Source organism: Vicugna pacos, chromosome 9 (assembly GCF_048564905.1).
Source record: "Vicugna pacos chromosome 9, VicPac4, whole genome shotgun sequence".
NCBI classification, from domain to species: Eukaryota; Metazoa; Chordata; class Mammalia; order Artiodactyla; family Camelidae; genus Vicugna; species Vicugna pacos.
In genome coordinates, this window is record NC_132995.1 from 14783708 (window position 1) to 14803694 (window position 19987).

At 38.9% G+C, this 19987-nt stretch overlaps 1 protein-coding gene across 1 annotated transcript in view; it reads right to left on the minus strand.

Moving 5' to 3' along the window:
* Positions 1 to 19704, minus strand: part of LOC107035306 (ankyrin repeat domain-containing protein 26-like) — a 51689-nt gene extending 31985 nt beyond the window's left edge. Inside the window, exons 1-16 of the mRNA XM_072966413.1 lie at positions 19514 to 19704; positions 18722 to 18836; positions 18386 to 18559; positions 15759 to 15865; positions 14311 to 14448; positions 12773 to 12855; positions 10545 to 10691; positions 9883 to 9934; positions 9440 to 9509; positions 6727 to 6787; positions 6451 to 6638; positions 5554 to 5680; positions 5088 to 5149; positions 2488 to 2581; positions 644 to 672; positions 386 to 458 (exon numbers count right to left, since the gene is read on the minus strand). Coding sequence (XP_072822514.1) covers positions 386 to 458; positions 644 to 672; positions 2488 to 2581; positions 5088 to 5149; positions 5554 to 5680; positions 6451 to 6638; positions 6727 to 6787; positions 9440 to 9509; positions 9883 to 9934; positions 10545 to 10691; positions 12773 to 12855; positions 14311 to 14448; positions 15759 to 15865; positions 18386 to 18559; positions 18722 to 18836; positions 19514 to 19704 — 1711 coding nt within the window. The remainder of the gene's footprint in view (positions 1 to 385; positions 459 to 643; positions 673 to 2487; positions 2582 to 5087; positions 5150 to 5553; positions 5681 to 6450; positions 6639 to 6726; positions 6788 to 9439; positions 9510 to 9882; positions 9935 to 10544; positions 10692 to 12772; positions 12856 to 14310; positions 14449 to 15758; positions 15866 to 18385; positions 18560 to 18721; positions 18837 to 19513) is intronic.
* Positions 19705 to 19987: the final 283 nt, after the last annotated feature.

The following is a 19987-nucleotide window of genomic DNA, read 5'->3' on the forward strand; positions in this document are numbered from 1 at the left end:
GACAGCACTAAAATAATGAAAGTGAAATATGACTGACATGTTAGCAAGTGAAGCTTTACCCTATGGAAAGGTCAGAATTCATTTAAGCATTTTAAAACTGGAAAAACCTTAGAACCTAATAATCAATCTCTCGGAATCCCTAAGAAATAGAGGGATTCCAAACTGAACACTTCAGTGTCTTCCAACAGCAATAGAAACATTTAAGTCAAAGCTGACATTTAAAAAATCTTTTTCTTATGCTTATGTATTTTATCAATCGTGGATGCCAATAATAACATCTGCCTTCTTTATGTCATCTTTCAATTAAATTTGAAAAAAAAGAAAGGAATTAGGAATAAGAAGACTGTACTTCATTTCAGAGTTAAATTTGTATTGCAAAATTTACCTGATTTGAATGTTTGTAAATTCTTCATTCCTCCTGATTTATTAGGAACAGAATCTTTCACTCCAACTGCAGGCTGAATGGTTTTTGAAACAAACCGATTAATAATGTACATTAGATACAATCTGTAGCAATAATTCAAGTGGGGGAGGGTCTAGCTCAGTGGAAGAGTGCCTGCTTAGGAGTACATGAGTTCCTAGGCTAAATTCCCAGTACCCTCATTAAAAAAAAAATTCAAGATAAAAGTATAAAAGTTGTTACCTTCAAGTGAGGGTGCATATCAGTAGACTCTAAAAGCCAAAAGGGACACATAATCAATTACATGTAAATACGAAAGCCAACTCTCCATTCATGCAGAGTTAGTACTGAGCGCAATCCTCATGCTTGCTTTGGAAATGAATACATTAGCTTTCGGTGTTTTGTATTTGAGGGGCAGTTAGGAAAGCAACAAGACAGAAATATGAATCCATTATAGATACTGAATGAACAACAGGAATATAGGTTTAACAAAACATGCAGTTAAGGTTTCAAAAGTACGATTATGTTTCAAATGACTGTATAAAATAGAAACGTGCACGTATACCAATGTGAACATGCTGCCTGAGGAGGAGAAAAGCGATCTTTAATCAGAAGAACAAATCATGGCTCCAAGAAGACAAATGTGAAAGCTGATGGTAAAATACAACAGCACAGCTTTAATGTGACTGACACCATTAGACTACAAGTATTTATCATGCTCTTCAATTTGCCCTATAATTTAGGAAGTCCACTGTTGTGGTGGCAGTTCATTTGAATGTGCAATTCACTTATCATCAGAGAGTGTGATGAATTGATCAGCTTGGATACACACTTGTAGAATAATCGTTCATAAAAATATTCATTTTTTTCCATCCCCACATGGGCTATTGGTATGCCTACATTTCTTGGATCCTCTAGCCATCGAAGATTCTTGATCCACTCATGCAAGAAAGAATGGATACTGAGTTTTCAATATTGAAATCTGATGATCAAAAATAAAATTTAATTGCCACAGAATTATTAGATTTTTAAAGTCTTTTATATTTCAAAACCTGTGTAGTATTCACTGAAAATAACAACTTTAACATTTATGAAATGAACCTTATTAATTTCTTTTGTTTCCTCTAAACACAAGTCTACCTTCTAAGCGTGGTCTGAAGACCGGCAACAAGGGCATCACCTGAGCTTGTTAGAAACGCAGACCCACTGCTCAGAGTGTGCAGTTTTCACTGGGTCCTCAGGTGAGTGAGTAAAATTTGAGAAACTCTGGTCTATACCGAGTCTGCTTCTACAGCACTTGGACTTAATTGATCCTTCTGAAATCCAGCCTCACGCGCCTCACTGTAACACTTCCCCAAAAGCTGCATCAGAAGTTGCAGACTTTCCAACGGACTCTTTACCAGGCTCCAGCTCCCCTGACCTCCCCGGAACGCACCCTGCTCTCTTCCTCTTTCCCACTCTTCTGTTGGCCTATGAGACACCATCCTGTATGGCAGCAACACGCTGCATGACACGAAGGTCCACACATTTACAGCTGGCCACACATGCCTATGCTCATCCACGGCAGGTACACCCAGCTCTGCGTGATCAGGTACCGCAGTCCTCACCGCCTTCCTAATGATCAGGGGGGCGGGGGGTGGAACATTCTGCTGTGCTTCCCGGACAAGCTTTGGTGCAGGAAGAAGCTCACTTCATACCCATCTCATTTCAAACACTCTTCTCTTCCTTCTTCTAAAGAACTGTTCTACATTACCACCTCCTGCCAGGGACCCCCTCCTTTTCCTTCATTTACTCCCCTCCTCCCTGCCTCTCTCATTCTTCACTCCCTCCTTCCCTCCTCCTGACTTCCTGGCTGTCCTCAGATCACACAGCATCTTGAAGGAAAACTAACAACTGAGCTCCCCAAACAGCATTCTAGATTAATCGTTGCTGACAGCTGATAGGATATAAAATTTACCTCCTTTTCTCCTCTTTTTTCTCACTATATGTTCAACAGGTGATTTTCTTTGGCTTAGAGAATATATCCGAATTCATGTTTTAAATCAACATTCTGTCAAGTGACTTTTTTTATAAAATACAGTGCTTACTTTCTATTTGTCCATTTAATGTATTTTTTTCTCCTTGACCTGCAGCTCCAGATAACTGATCAACATAGTTCGGTAGTTGAATCTTGGAGGTACTCTGTTAAAATTAATATTAATAATGAATTGCATAAAAATTCCCTAATCCCTTTCTAAGAAAATATTTGTGTTTCCTACCTTATTATTATTATTTTTTAATTTCCTACCCTAAAAGCAATAAGATTTAAAAACAAGATAAACATATCCTAGGAATCCAAACATTTAAATAGAAAATTTCATATACACTCTCTAGATCAAGTCTATCTTTTATCTTCAGTTGGCTTTTGACTCTGTGGACTGAGCATGGAAAGCCAGAGCAAACATTTTCACAGACAAAATACTGACATGTGCAGATTTCAACAAAGAATTAACTTCAAAACACCTAATTCCATTTTGCATTCCTCAACAAAAGAAGAGAACTTTTTTAAAAAATACACACTTTTATATGTATAACTGAATTGCTTTGCTGTACACTTGAAACTAACATTATAAACTGACTACACTTCAATAAAAAATAAAATTTAAAATACACTTATTTAAATATATTCTTTAATAAGTATATGTGGTATAAATTTAAAATGTTTCTTAGGGCAGATACTGTCTTTAGTATTAAAATAACATACTTGGCATGAAAAGAAGACTTGGACTCTGTCATGTTGAGTATTAACAGAACACTGTGGAAACTGCTACACTTCAGTAAACAAAGGCTTAGCAGAATCTAACTATTTTTTGATAAAACCTTTATTGATAGGAAAAATAGTTGAATAAGGTAGCAAAGTAGAAAGAAAAACATTTATGTTTAAATTAACGGCAGAAAAATTTTAAATGTAGTTATGCAGCTCTTCAGAAAAGTACCGTAAGCTTTACTTTAATATGGGAGGAATAAGAACACTGTTAATTGACCATCTGCATGTGCCAGGCCCTTATGATGCACATTTTCTTTTCTACACACAGCAATAATAAAAGGTAATTCTAAGGATGGTTACCCACTTGCTGCTTCCTGGCCACTCCAAGATGCTGGAGTGCGGTGATGAGCAGATGGGACCCGCTGTTCTCTCTGTCCAGAACATCCATCCCTTGGACCTTCGTGTGACTGGCTCCTTCCTGTCCATCCCCTGGCAGCTTTGGTCACACTCAGCTCTTGTCTGACTACCTAAATTCCACCCTTACTCCACCCCCGTCCTAACTACAAAGTCCCCCACTGTTGTCTAACCTAACTCTCTCCACGTTCCTCGTATGAAGGACTTACTGTCCCTGAAAAATGGTTCCTGTTTAGTTTTTTTTCTGTTCCTGCCACTGCAGCCTAACCCGTCAGCTGCTACATCCAATGTCTAGCTGCCTGATGCATAGCAGGTGTTCAGGAACAGGAATTTACTTAAGGTCAAAACATCTAAAATCCCCAGAGGGCATCAAGTACCAAAGCACTATATACCTATCGGAGATGTCCGATAACAGCCTACCGACACTCAACATACCCCAAATGAGAAATCCCGTGCCCGCTCTAACTTTCCCATTTTATCATCCTTCAGATCTTAAAAAAGTGTCCTCAACATTTTAGTAGGTCACTAGTGGCCACTGTCATCATTCTGTCTTACATTTCTATAGCACCCTTTACAGCTGACAATGTGTTTTCACATTTGTTACCACATTTTTGTTCATGACACATAACCTGAGGGGTAGGTGTCAGTACCATGTTTTTGAACGAGGTCACTGACATTCAAACAAGTCAGACAAGTTTTTCCAAGATCCCACAGAGGGTCAGAACCAGGATGCTACCACGTCTGCTGACTTCAAGTACAGTGCTGTGCCACTAGGCAGGAGCTGCCGAGATCCAAGGGCTCAGGCTCTTCTGACCTCTTTCCACGGCTATCACCTTGGAATAGGTCATCACTACCCTGCACGAAGCTTCCTTCAAGTCCAGTCGCCATAGAGGTACTCAGTGCACGCTACTTTCCCTGCCCAAAATGGGCTGTCCTCAGTAAAACATCACTAAACCAAACTGTATTTATTACCCCACGTATTTATTACTATTCCCCATGCTTTTGCTTCTCCTGAAATGTTCGTTGCAGATCTACCTGACAATCCAAACATAATAATGCTTTCAAGTCGCAGACACTGTCTTTTCGAGGTCAAAGTGGTTAAACAAACAAACAAAAACACTTTCTTTTAATGCAACTTGTTTCTCTCTGAATCTCACTAAGAGTTTTACACCTCCATTTATAACAAAGAAAAAAACATCTGGTCAGAGGCTGACTAAGAAAAATTCATTCGTTTTTAGAAAATATAACTTCAGAGTCCAAACCGGTTCCCTGTGACTTCAAAGCCTTGGTTTTTGCACTACATACACCCGTTTCATTAGGTGAGTCTGGAAAATTAACAGAAGTGCACTCTGCAGTGCTATGACATGTAGCGTGGAATGATTTTACTAAGTTTAGGTTAAAAATATGAGGGAAAAATTTTGCTGGGCAAATGCAAAGGTGAGAAAGTGAAGTCAAAACATCCCTCCCTTTATGTTTTAACATCACGCAATGCTTATACTTGAAAATAATAATAATAGAAGACAGTACCTCAGAATCCGTGGATGGTTCTACAACTGCCTTTTCTCCTAATCCTAATGCTGAGGTTGCACCTATAAAATGCAGTCACAGATACATTAATGAGAACATGTACCACTGGGAAGTTTAAATACATATATAAGTCTATCTCCATTCATGACTATGTCAATAAAATAAAGTGGTAGAAAAGAATTTCAGAGGGTTGAAGCATTTTCTGGAAGAAAACTTGGTCATAGTTGGGATATTTATGAAGTAAGGTGGCAAAAGAAAAACATTTAAAAACTAATGATTATCATCTTTGGATCTACACACTTTAGATTTTTACTTAATTTTTTTTTTAATGGAGGTACTAGGAATTGAACCCAGGACCTCGTGCAAGCTAAGCATGCACTCTACCACTGAGCTATACCCTCCCTCCTCCAACCATACTAGCTTTTAAGCAGAGAAGAAAATCCACAGATGTACACTAACTACCCACCTTTGTCATTTTTGTGTGCTCCATCAATAGAAACCAATTTTTTGTGATCTGCTTGCTCCTTGAGAACACTGTTAATAGTCTGAGCGCCATTCTCTTTTCCCCCAATTTTTGGCTTTGCTGCTTCTTCCTATAAAACAAAACAAAATGTAACAAACACCCAACTTCAGAAAACATCACATTCCTACACTTGGTCATTCAATCAATCAGTCAGGAAGACAACATATATTTACTGTATCCATGAGATCATAGGCATTATCCTGGGAGAAGCTGGCAATATATATACAAGACAGAATCTGCTCTATATTCTAGGAGAGGTAGAGACACATGAAAATGAATCAACACAGACAAGTATAGCCAAAAAGAAAGAAGGTGAGGATCAAATTTTCTTTCCATTGTCCATAAAATCAGCTGTATGTCCCTCAGAAGAGTCTGAGCATTTTCCATGACCTGACTTTTCCTTCTCATAATTTGAATTTGAGATTATTCCCATCATAATTTGTACTATAGAGCTCCCGCTCTCGCTTAACCCCACTATTTCTGCTGTGCTTGTATAATAATCTCTCTCATTTTGACACTCATTTATCTTTACATTAATCTCATCCTTATTAAATGAATCCTTCCCCTTTGTACTCCTGCCCATCTTCATATTCATCCAGCTTTCTTTTCAGTTGCTTTCTGATTCTTTCCTTTCTTAATGGCACACTCGAGAACTGTTTCTTGCCACCAACCTTTACAAATCTCAGTCCTGCACATGTGCCTCTCTTGTTATCACACTGTTTTCTATTGTGATCTTGAGGACTTCCATTTCTGTGTAGGATCCTTTTCATCCCCATGAGAATCAGGGGGACGGTATGTGAAAAAGCACAGGAAGAAAAAGTAAAAAAGAAAACAGCTTACCTCTGTAACACCAAGGACTGCTGCAGATGTGAGAGGTTCTGGTGCTGGGAAGGCAGGATGAGAAAAGCCTGGAACTTCGGTTGATGGTTGGGGAAAGGTTGGAACCACATCTTCATTTTTATTATCAGAATTATTGTCCTCCAAGGAGGTGCTAGTTCCTGGTTTCAAAACATCATCTTTTGCCTCTGCTGTAGTGAAAAGAAGGTATGGTAGATGAAATTATATATAATTTCTGGTCAGTGAAAACACAAGAAGGACACTCTTCTAATAACTCACTGTTTATCGTGGGTTCTTGCCAGGCCTGAATTGGCTTTGCGAACCTTGGATGCCAGGCTTTCTAGAGAAGAAAATAACAGCTTTAAGAACAACAAATATGAAATTGAAGAAAATAATTATAACATTCCCCATTCCTAGATGATCTAACACAAAGAGCCCTGGCTTTGGAGTCATTCAGATATGGATTCAAATCCTGGTTCCGACCTTTACCAACCTACCTCTTCTCATGGGGTGAGGATTATGAGAGATGATCTCAGGAGTCCCAAAACGTTACTTTCCTTACCCCTCATTGATTACTATGCAGACACTGTGGGATCCAGTAGATGACTTTCTTGACCAAAATGATCTTGAACAAAAAATTATCCCTGACAGTTTAGAGCCCTATTGAATAAACTAACATTAAGAAATTAAAAGTAATTGTTCCATTTTGAAATGTGCTTGCATGATTTATATATGTGTGAATGATCTCTCATGGGGGAAATATGAGAGTTTCCTTTTTAGCAGTATCTTATTTGGATGAGTTAGAACAGCAAACAGTATAAGCTACTTCTATTCCATTTGCCAAAAAGCTAAAGACAAATGATTGTTTAAATTCAGCTACTTCTAAGAAAGAGGAATTAAAAACAAAAGCAATTCTGAAGGGCAATGACTCACGAGTGAGAGCCACACACATAGTAAACAGAAAGCTCTAACTAAATGCATTCACAGAGGCGGAGTGAGACGGACTGAAAGAACAGTCACTGAAGAAGTGTTTTCTGCAAAGAAATATTAGGTTTGGGGCAAATCATTAGAAAAAAAGTGGGGGAGGAGGAAGAAAAGAAAACATGAGACATGACTAGTCAAGTACAAACTTAAGGCAAGAAAAAAGGAAAATGTAATTATAACAAGGTATGTGGAGAAATATATATATTTCAGCATTTATATATATAATAGATCAGTGATGTATCAGTATTGTTAGGTACATACTATCAATGAAAGCCTCTGTTTTACCTTTTTATTATATAAAAATATATAAATTATATATGCAAGTATATATATTGCTCTTCAGCAAAGTTTTTAAAAATAACAAAATATATGATATATAAAACATATATATAAAGCAAAGGACTTTGTTCATAGTATATCCCCAGTAATATTGACTTGTATTACTCTACAACTGTTTGTTTGTAAATACTACTATAATAAAGAGTTAAATTTGTCACTATTAGGCATTCAGTTGAGCATGGTCAACTCTCACTACCTGAATGCTGTTAAACTATTATTAGAGAGAGAGAAATAGATTTTAAAAAGTTCCTAACACATCAACTTTCCAGAGAGAGAACTGTTAATCAGGATTCTAAGGAGAATATATAGCTTGAAAAGATATATTTAATGGAACATGAGAAGGGGCTAAAAAGAACGTTAAAAACTTTTCATCTCAAATTCTAAGCTCACAATTGGTGGATACTGAAAAACAGGCTGTATAACCTTTTCCTATTTATCATATACTTCTTATCTATTTCCTTGGTATTTATGACATATTTCCTCTCATAACAAGTGAACTTTTACAACCTAAACAAAGGGAATAGAAATTTAAGTCATATTTTTGGAATTCAAATTGATTTCATTATGACATAGTATGCATATTATATTACCTGTACCATCAAATAGATTTCATTATGATACAGTGTACATGTTATATTATCTGCAACATGATACAGAAGTCCATGTCTCCTCATGCATCCACATTCAAAAAATACTAAAATGCTTCTTACATTTAAGACCTTATTCTAGGTGCTCCAGGAAATGCACAGTTACGTTTCCTAGTCTCTAGCGGTGTATACTGATGCAGGGGCTATAAAATGAATATGTAAATAACTATACTACAAAATGTCTGAAATTTGAAATTTTAGAATGGGACACGAGGACTGGACATGCTTTTTAAAACTATAATACAAAAGAATTCTGAAGTAGGTTTCATCATATGGTTGTTATTAAGAGTCTACTTTGAGAGCCACTTGTTATTTTAGGGAAAACATGTATTCTTCAATTAGATGAAGAGTTTTGAATAAACTCTTAATGGGATACTTTAGAAAACACAGAGGAAACTCTTTCCAATGTGGGTTTTGAGAAACAGAATTTTAATTTCTAAATTTCTATAATTTCAACTATTATTTTAGTCTTAATGCAGAACCAAGGATAGAAATAAGGTTAAAAAACAAAACAAAACAAAACCTCTTTCCTAAAAACTCTATGCTACCAAAATAAAAAGTGTCCAAGGTGGGGGGGGAAAGACACAGGCTACGTAGTTTTGAAACTGAAAGCCCCCAGGAAGAGCCCGTGATTATCACAGTAAGCAGCTGGGTGCACTGAAGATGCCCCTGAGGCACGAGTATTATACAAGTGCCATCCGTGTGGTTTAAAAGTCAAAGAACCCCTATCCTTGGCCAAGCTTCACACTTCCTCTATCGTGGGAAACCTTTTCACAGCACAGTTTTCCTGTCACTATATACTTTCTGGTCCATTTTGCTTCAGCCTCATCTTCAGTATTTACCAAAGTAAGAAAAGAAAAAAAAATCAACCTGCCGTATTTTTATAAAATGGTTTACTCTGACCAACTTTCCAACACAAACATAGAACAATGATAGGCAGACCACTGCCAAATTTGAAGAGTAAATACTACACAAAACTAAATTCAGAGCAGAAAAATTAATTTCACAAGAGAGCACTTTACCTTGGGAGCAAGATCTGCGTCATCATCTGCTGAATGCCATGAATCATCAATACAAGGTATGGATGAAACACTTTGGAGCAAAAATAGAAATCAAAAATGAGTGAGTTCATTTCTTTAAAAAAAACAAAAGTCTATGGTGAGGGATAAGAAAGCAGATTTGGGAGCCAGACTGCCTGATGGTCAAGTCACAGGTCAACTACTTCTTAACCTTGGAATCATGGGTCAACTAGTCAACCTCCTTGAACTACAGTTGCCTAACTGACTAGAAGTCAGCTACAACAGCACAGCTACTCGGCAAAGCTGTTGCGGTGACTGTATGAGGTAACAAATGTGAAGCACACAACACAGTGTCTAACCCAGAGTAGGACACTCAACAAACCTTGTTTCTTTTCTCTGTGTTCCCTTAGTCAAGATATAATTTTTAAAAATCCACAAAATCCTACCTGCTTATAGAGAGATCGTCAAATCTCGGTGGAAACTTAACCTTTAAAATTTCTGTTAAAGAGAAAAGTAAAATAGATTTTGTATCAGCAATAGAAAAATACAGAATATTAAAAGTATAAGACCAATATTTTCTTAAAAAGCATTCCTTTGAGACCACAACTGGAGACTACACACTCGGGTGAATATTGAGTATACTCCTGGTGGGTAATTAATGCATAAAAACTACTTCCCCTCCTTTACATTTATGAAAAAAAAGTTATTTATCAAAATTTTGTATCTTAAAGTAAACTGCTGCTTACAAGGACCAAAATCCCAACCGAAGTTTATGAGACTCACAAAAAAATGATAATCACTTGTAGAATCAGTATCAGAAACTGACAATGTCAAGCGCACACAGCGCGGTGTTTCTGGACGATACCCATGGAACAAACCCACCCTGCCATTCGGCTTTGTCAGCCTCGTGTTATCTGGGCACAGTCATCCCTATTCACTCACATATGGTCTAGGGCTGTTTTCACACTGCAATGTCAGACATGAGGAGATGTGACTGACACTACATGGCCTAAAATATTGACTCTCTGGCCCTTTATAGAAAAAGCTTGTGCATCCCTGCTTTGTGTCATAACCAGGAAACCCTAAGATTCAAATCACATCTCCTTACTCGTCTCAAAACTCTTCAGTGAATCCGTGCTGCTGCCATTGCTGGCTCCCAGCTCGACAACCATGTCTTCTTCGTTGTCCTTGCTGGACAACTGCAAATTTTCTTGGGTATTTTCTGCCCCAGTATGTGAAGAAGGTAACTTCTCAGCTGCAAAAAGAGAAATGGTTATTCTGCGGTCATCAGAGTAAATACATCTCCTTCCCCAGTGGTGTTTAGGAATGAGCATGTGATGTAACCCAGCCAGTGAGATACTAGGGGAAGTCTACCGGAAGCGTCTCTGTTTTCTTCCTAGTTAACAGAAAATATGCAGAAAGAAGCAGCCCTCCTCGCCTGCGGATACTGTCATGTGAGAACATGAAGCTTGGAGCTGCTGCCAATCAGCAGACCAGGAAAGGCGACATCAAACACCAGCAGCCTCACTGCTGAAGGAGGGACAGCATCTGGGATCCTGATGACATCAGCGAACCTTCTAAACAACCCTGGTTCCTGTTGCTGTAGCCACTGTTACTTAGGTCTCCTATGATTATTTGCAGCTGAAAGCATTCTGACAAATTTCCTAAGGTCTACAGCAGACCTCCTCCTTCCCATAGTACTAGAAAGGCTTTCAGAAGCGTGCCTGAGCTAGGTAGTCACCTCGTTCCAAACCATTCCTACAGCATCCTTTTTGCACCAACAAAAGGAAACTCATAGATCCTGCAAAGTTCACCAGCACATCTTAGCGTTTGCACTGCTGTCCTTTCTGCCAAATGTAATCTTGAAAGATGTTCTGCCCACCAAACACTGTCCTTCTGCCTCCTTCCCTGGCAAACTTCTACTCGCTCTGCATGCTTACCTGACATCCTACCCATTTTTAAAACACTCCCTTCCTCACCATGGACTTAAAGTATCTGGCACATATTAAATAATAAAAAAATACATAAAGACAGTTACAAAGTCCTAATGGGCTCTGGGACACAATAAGCACACAATAAAATAAAGTCAATCATAAAAATGGTGATGACAGTAACGAGCTCCTGGAGGCCAGGAACTGCGCTTTTGACCTGTTTGCATTCTGTAACGTCAGAGTGGTGCTTAGTACCTAAAACACACTTGACAGTCATCTGTCAAGTGGGTGAATTCACAGATAAGAATGTTTATTTGACAATTCTGTTTTAAAAAAAATACAGACACTAACCAGGGAAACTCTATTGTGTTATGGGCACCTTGAAGACCAAAACTCTGTCTATTCCATCTCTGTATTTCCTACAACAGAAGTTCTCTGCTTGATCGAGGTCTACCAAGTTTAAGGCGCCCTCAAACAGTTCAGACTGAACAGCACGCTAGGGGTCACATCTAGGCAACACAGTCGTTTTTTGTTTTTTGTTTTTTATTTCCTTATGTGAAGCCCTTCTGTGCTTTTATTGCAATTTGTCGAGTCCTGAGTTGTGCTATTTGAGTATTATGACAACCCTTTAACTAATGGCAACAAAGAATCTTGTCCTAACAAAACTATAGTCTCAAGACAAGTATCCCCCCCAAAAAGAAGAAAACATCTCACTCTCTTGAAGTCAACATATCGCATTCTGTCTGCACTTATGAGGAATGAAACTGGTAACCGAGTGGGACCTTGTTGGCGTAAGGATGCAGAAAGTAATCAGTGATTCTCAACAAGGCTCTGCTTTTCTGACTTCTGCGCTATCACTCGGTATCTTTAAAAAACAATCTCTTATTAGTATGCTGCACACTGGTCCAGTTGTGCAGTTCTAAATGTTGGCCATTTGTTTATAGCACCAGGAAGGCACTGCCGAGTTCCGTTTTAAAGACAGTAACTTTTTTAGTGAGATTAATCACTATGCAATAACTAGCATTCATTTACCCAATGTAATCCATTCGCTATAAAAACTAAAGATCCAGTTCTATAACAAGGCCACTTTGTTACAATGTTAGGGAAAATGTACAACAAAGTTAAAAAACATTTTTCTTATTTACACAAAGATATAATATGGGATTTCAGGGGCTATGATTAAATAAATGAATTTCTTTTCAGACAGTATTGTCTCAGATTTTAAATTACCTACACTTAACTTCTTAAATAATTCTGAATACTAGACCATTAAGAAAAACTTACTTAAAAAATTAAAACATACATGAAATTTACACACTGGCATTATTCACTGCTCTTTCATTATTAAAAGTTCCTCAATCTTTCTTCCTTATCTATGGTAGGACCAACAAGAGTAACTTATTACCAGAACTCTGTCCCAGATCACTGTTTTGAGAGGGGGTTTTTGGTATCTTTCCTTCTCTGTAGTCGACAATCAGCTGGTAAATGCTATATATAAAATAATGTGATAAATAAATATTACTACTTGAATGTTAATATGAAAAATAATTACCAAATATATAAAATTCTTAGATTATTTCAGATAATATCAGAGATATCAAAACTTCAATTGTCCCATATACTTCAAATTTGTACAATCTACAAACACTTAAATTTAGCATGTATAATTAAAGAAGAAAAAAAAAGTAAAGTGAAGTAGTCAGGAACTGAGGGCAGTACAGCTCAGTAAGTTATCTAGAGTGAGCCAGACATATGGAAAGTGTCTCGAACTCAGAAGCCCCAGCTCTATAACCAACTGTTAATTGTCCCTGCGAAAGTTGCTTCTCTTCAGCTCAAAGACTTCCTTTATAGAAATGGGATCTTACTGTCTTCTTAGGCAGTTAGTTATTAATACTCATAACAGTATTATGAAGATTGAATGAGATAATGTATCCCCCAGATGCTCAGAGAAAGTGTGGAAGAATGGAATAATTTGTTTTTGAACTTTAATGCTGGAACTATTTGAGAATCCCAAATAAAACCCAATGTGTGTATTTTTCACAAGTGTAATATTTAAATGTGGCAGTTTTCAGGACAATGTTACAAATTATGGTGATTAGCTGTTCTTCGTGGTTTATAATTCAGGGCACCTCAGCTACTATATAATTTGTAGCTAAATTTATTCATAAACATATGACCTCATACAAGCTTATGTATGAGAACTAAACAAGCCGTCACGCTGAAGTTTACGTGTCGATCACCACGGAGACCACGGAAACTGGATCAGCACAGGCATCCCGGGAGCAGAGGTCAGTCATGACCCGACTGCAGGACCAGTTTCTTTTTCCTTTTCTTCTTTTAAAATTTTATTAAGGGTCTTTAGAGAGCAACGTCCAGACCCCAGACTCAGCTGCCAAGAAGATCCTGTTAAAACCAGTTTTAGTACCAACACTGCAGCAACAGAATCAAGGGAAACAAGAGAATGATTAGAGCGCCCTCACCCTGCCTTAATGCCTTGTGGGAGAGGACTGTCACTGCGATCTCAGGGAATCCCTGAGGCTCTTGGAAAATTCAAAATGAAGATTATAGAATAAAGTCCCCAAAGGAAAATACAGGATTTTCTGCTCAACTAAACATTTCAAGACCCAAATAATTAGAAAAATCAGATATGTGATATTGTTTGTACCCCCATGCACAGGGGTTACACTGGAATGAAATGGAGAACAATAGGATCCCTAAGGATAAAGGTCTTACAAAGCCTGAGATAAAGAACCCTGTGCCCACTGCTCCATCTCACTAGTCTGGCCTTTTGCTGGTTTCCAGCTCATGATGTGGAGGGTCTCACTGCCATTCCCAAAGTGCCTGCTCCCAACTAGGAACTATCACCTGTCACATAACAAGTTACAGTTAGGTCACTTCCTACCTCAGTTAAGAGATACTTGGCATTTTAATGTAAACACTTACTGTTCAAACCCATTAGAATAAGCATATTGCTCAGCAGACCATCCACGTGAATCTTGAGAATAGGGACTAACACTTTTCTGAAGAAGTAACTTGACTATGTCCGGTGAGTCATGAAATACAGCAAGTATGAGCGCTGATCTAAAATACAAAAGAGGTAACTTCACCCTTAGGAACTTAGTTAGCTTAACTTAAACAGTTAACTTGATTTATTTTACCAAGTTAATATCCTGCCCACCCCTGGAGAACTGACCATTTACATGCTCAAGTGCTCATCTTTGCAAATAACCTCCACGGCCAAAATGGAGGGACAAAAAGAAGCCTCCTGTCCTACGTGGGTAGCACACAGCAGAAGGTGCTAATTTAAAGTCCTCTGATGGACAGGAAAGGATAGATACTGAGGTCACTTGTCTGAAGTAGGGAAAGATTTAAACAAAGGATTCCCCATTTCTTCCCTAGTCTGAAATTTAATACTTTAAAATCAGCTAGAGGTCAGGTGAGGAGAAGCTGTTTGCAGGCTGAAAACAGTAATATGAATAAAAATGGCAGTAAAAATAGTCACGGCTGCAGTTAACCACGCTGAGAAGCGTGTGCCCGGCACTGACCTGAATAGTCTACGTATGGTCTTTCTTAGGCACGGCCACCCTTGAAGGATGTACTATGACCCTCCTTTACGTGTCAGGATACACATTTGTTGCTAAGTCACGTCCCCCAGGTAACACCCCTGACCAGCAGGAGAGCTGGGAATTCAACCCCGTCTGACTCTAAAGCCCAGCTCTTTCCTCTTTATCACCCACCAATGACTTGTCTCCTTTAAAGGGAATGTTTATTCAATAATTAGAGCTATTTTTCTTCCTTCTACCATTATCAATTAAAAATAAAAACATTAAAGTGTACTAGAAATGAAAAAGGATAAAAACTGATGAGTCCACAGTATCTGGTAATAGTTATTCACTGAGTGATACTCACTTAGTGAGAACCTAATCACATCAGTGGCCTTCAAAGAAAGTAATTGAAAGCAGAGTCATCCAAAAGGTGAAACAAAATCCTCTTTCTTTAATATGCATGTTTTAGGACAAAAATATATACCAAGAAGAGGTTAAAAAAAGTATAAAAGAATGAAGAAATTCAACACTGTCTCATAAGGTAAATTAAAATTAAAGTCCATACTAATAAAACTAAAATGAAATCCCTGGACTGTTGTACGATCACAAGACCAAGAAAATCAGGTTGCAAATGACATCAGTCACTATTACAAAGGAAGATGAATCCTGCTGCATACTGTTCTTTGTGACACCCAGGCACAATAATTGTTCTTCCACCTAACTGATGATGTGTTGATTCTAAGTTAATCCTCTTCTTATGAAGTTAATCTTTCGGATTGGCTGTTATTACCCTAGAACAACATTAAGGTTTGAAAAATCAGAGAGTGAGAGAACAAACTACTGTACCTTTGCACGTTGTCGACTGCATGTACATTTGCCCCGTTCTCTATCAAAAATTTGACCATTTCCTTTTTGTTCTCCTTGACAGCGAGTAAAAATGGTGTCAAATTACTCTGTAAAAGAGAAAAACAGTTGATAATGTACAAAAGTACATATAAATTTCAAAACTGAATTTAAAAACTTAAGTCTCTGCACTTAAGCATGAACTATAAAGTAAATCACAAGCAGCCCCTTCCTCTTTGCCCCTCTGTGCTCCTTCCCTTTAACAGGCTCCTCCTTGACCTCTTCGAAAGTTTCCCTGTGAAGTCATTCTCTGAAACTCACTTAAGGCATTTGCTGGTTCCAAGAACCTTTGCTTCTATCGCAGTGTCTATCAGGCATTCTGTAGTTACCTTACTGCTCAACGACTACTTCTGACACGCTAAACACGGCTCCAGAGAGTACCATTTAGCTACTGACTCAAACATTTTTAAGGAGCCACGTTGAGGAGAAAGATACCATACTGTCTGCAACATGCATAACCTATCCAATTACAGCTATGACTAATCTCATAAAGCTTGCAGGCATTCCAATGGGAATATGATTATTTGAATGTAAAGAAAAAGGTTTCCTTAAACCAACTTATAAATTCTAATTTGAAAAATTCCATCCCACTCTTAAGGGATTATTATAAAATATGAAATAGACTATAAATTAATATAGAGTGTCTTTAAAATCTTGAAATATTTATCAAAATATATTATACAACAGGAATTGTAAATTCAAATGCTTACAGAAGCAATGTAGGTGACCTGAGTAAGTGCAGGTCCCAGGTGAGGACAGCAAACCAGTGAACACATGTCCCACTGAGAAGGGGCCACCCCGGCAGGGCAGTCTGCTGGGAGCCTGGGCTCAAGGGGGACCAGATTTGATTCTTCAGGAGAAGACCTGAGATGCAGATTCCTGCATGAGTCTCCTAAATTATCAATGTTGACTCAATGTGTGGGGACAAACTGAACATATCCTGGGCCATGTTTAGTCTATACCCACTTGTGTTTTTACGTTTGCTGTGTTTCCAAACAGTTCGGTATAAATCAAGTATTTGTATGTAAAACCTTGCCTTTCTTTAGTATCATATGTCTTACACACAAAAACACTGGGCCCAACATGTAATAAAAATTGTGATTAAGACTCATAATGCCCACTGTAAGAATTTTCCCAATGCCTACTAAAACTACAATCTATCTGTGTCAAATTCTCCCTGGTTGTTAATCAAATGTATAATTAGGATTAAGGATTAAGAGGTATAAACAATCAGGCATAAAATGAGCTACAAGGATGTATTGTACATCATGGGGAGTAGACCCAATAGTTTATAATAACTATAAGTAGAGCATAACCTTTAAAAATTTGTGAATCACTAAACTGTATACCTGTAACATATAATATAGTACATCGACAATATCTCAATTAAAAAAATAAGATATTGTAAAATAAGTACATTAAAAAAGGCTTATATTACCCCCTTCAAGAATTTTTCCAATGCCTACTAAAACTACAATCTACCTGTATCCGATTCTGCCAGATTGTTAATCAATGGATAATTAGTTCATAAGCTGGCCAAAACTAAATTATTAAAACAATTCCAATTTGTTACTAATGTCATGGGTTTTGATCTTTAAAACTGCCATCTTGCATGGTGTACTTATATATAATTGAATATGACTCATCCATAAAAAAGAATGAAATAATGCCATTTGCAGTAACATGGAAGGACCTAGAGAGTCTCATACTGAGTGAGGTCAGTCAGAAAGTGGAAGGCAAATCCCATAGGGTATCACTTGATATGTGGACTCTAAAATATGATACAAATGAACTTATTTACAAAACAGAAATTGACTCACAGACATAGAAAACAAACTGATGGCTACCAAAGGGGCAAGGGGGTGGAGGAGGAATAAATTAGAAGTTTTGGACTAGCAGATACAAACTACTATATATAAAATAGTTGAAGAACAAGGTCCTACTGTATATACTACAGGGAACTATACTCAAGATCCTGTAGTAAACTATAATGGAAAAGAATATGAAATATAGAAGCATGGAAGACCCCAAGGTATATATGGAGGGCCATGTGGCCACCAGCACAAGTGAATGCCCCTGCTGGCTGTCAAACATGACCTGACCTCACTTGCCCACATTCTAGAACCTGGGATCCTGGGGTGCTCAGGGCCTGTGGCTTGCTGCCTCCCCTGCCCAGGTGCAGTCACCCAGCTCCCCCTTCTGGGTACTGTGTTCCTTCCTCCTCCCACCCATCCCCAGTAGCACCTCTGCCCCTACAGGCAGCCAGGCCTTGCCATCACTTCACTCCCTGCAAGCCTTCATCTTCTGTAGGCGCTGAGCTTACCACCCACTCCCAGGCACTTCCTAAGGAGAAGTTGTTCCTTCTGGGGTAGAAGTGTGGCCGGGAGACAGAGCTCTGCCCTTTCTGTGGGCACTACCTCTAGCCCCTGGCCTTGGCTTTGGAGTTGTTTCCATGATAACAGGGCCTGATGTATTGCATTCAGTATACATATTACTATAAGTAAAACACTTGTAGCGAGAAAAGACCCTCTATTTCAAATATCTTGTAAATAAAGTTAGTTGAGCTATACCTTGTTTACCGCCTCGATATTTGCATTATGGCGGAGCAGCTGTGTTGCAATCGACACACTCTCTTCCAAGATGGCATAATGGAGAGCAGTGTTTTGACTGCCGTCCTCAAGGTTTGGGTTAGCACCGTGTTCCAGCAGGATACCGGCACATCTCCTGTTCAGGAATTGTACAGCCTGTTGGTATCATGCCAAGAGACAGACTGTAAGTGCCAGGCATTCCAAGTTAACATTCCCCAAGTTCCATCAGTTTGTTATGTTTAAAAGAGATAAGTTAATTTTTATCCTAAGGAATTAAATCGAATCCATCTCACGTGGACACGGTTGGCAGCTACGTACCCTGATGAGAGCTGTCGTCCTTTCCTTGTCACGAGCATTCAGATCACAATGGAACTGGATAAGGAGAACCACCACTCCTGGACAGCCGCTGATGCAGGCTAAGTGTAGCGGAGTCCTGCAAACATGAGAGGACTTCTTAGGAAATCAGAGCATACTAGTTCAAAGATACAATTATTCGTGTAATTGTAAACATTCAACAGTATGCTATTCCTACCCCTTTAAAACTAACATTGAGTCTTCTTATCTTAGTTCTTTCTATGGGGAAAGAACAATATTTATTAGCTCTTATTACTCACCACTTTAATGGAAGAACAACCTGTTTGAATAGAAAGGGCATGCCGTTGAGATTGAGCTCAACTTGGGTCTGACTTCTACTTTAACACGGTGCCTTAGTAGCTCTCACTTAGCCTGTCTGTGCCTCAGTGTCCTCATCAACAAGACGGGCATGAAGTAGTAGTTATGTCACAGGACGCAGCTGTGAAGCTTAAATGAAAAGCTATGCAGAGTGTCTGGCAGTTCCTTGCACAACATAACAGCTCAATCAGTGTTAGGTAATATAATTGTTACCGTTACTGTTTCACAAAGACAACATTTCAATTAAGTAAAATGATAGTATATCTACTTTGCTGCTGCAAGGATGAGAGACAGCCCTGTACTTCAGTGATTCTAACATGTTCATTTTCTCACACTTCAACATCTCTGACGTGGGAAGGCCATTTAAAATTCCTGTCTTACAACCATAGTTGGCATCTCCTCCCAGGTCCGCCCCCCCCCCCGTCCCGCCACTGTTACCTGCCGTCCTTGTCTCTGCTGTCTACGGCATTTTTCTTACGTGACAGCAACTTCCGCAATGGTTCATCATAGCCTACATATGCAGCTCTGTGGAGCTTTGGCAGCTCTCTCTTATCGATGATGTTCAAAGGCTCAGGACTCTCCGGATTCCTGACGCCCACACAGCTCATGAACTTAATCACCTTCTTCATGATCCGGCCTTTCCCCTTCCAACACCACCCCCTTCCCGCTTGACCCCTTGCCACGTCCCAATCTCAGCACTAGCGCCACAGAAAAGCCACAGAGATCTCGCTGCCACACCTTGGCTGCGAAGCTCAGAGGCTTGGAATGTTTCGTCCGGAACCCTCGTAGCCTAGCAACAGAACTGACCCTCAACTGTCCCTCAACTGCCCCTCCAGAGCCAGCGTCCCTGCACGTGCGCACGGAGGCCCGGAGGCCCAGTGTGCCCCATGTGCACGTGGGAGCCTAAGTCAT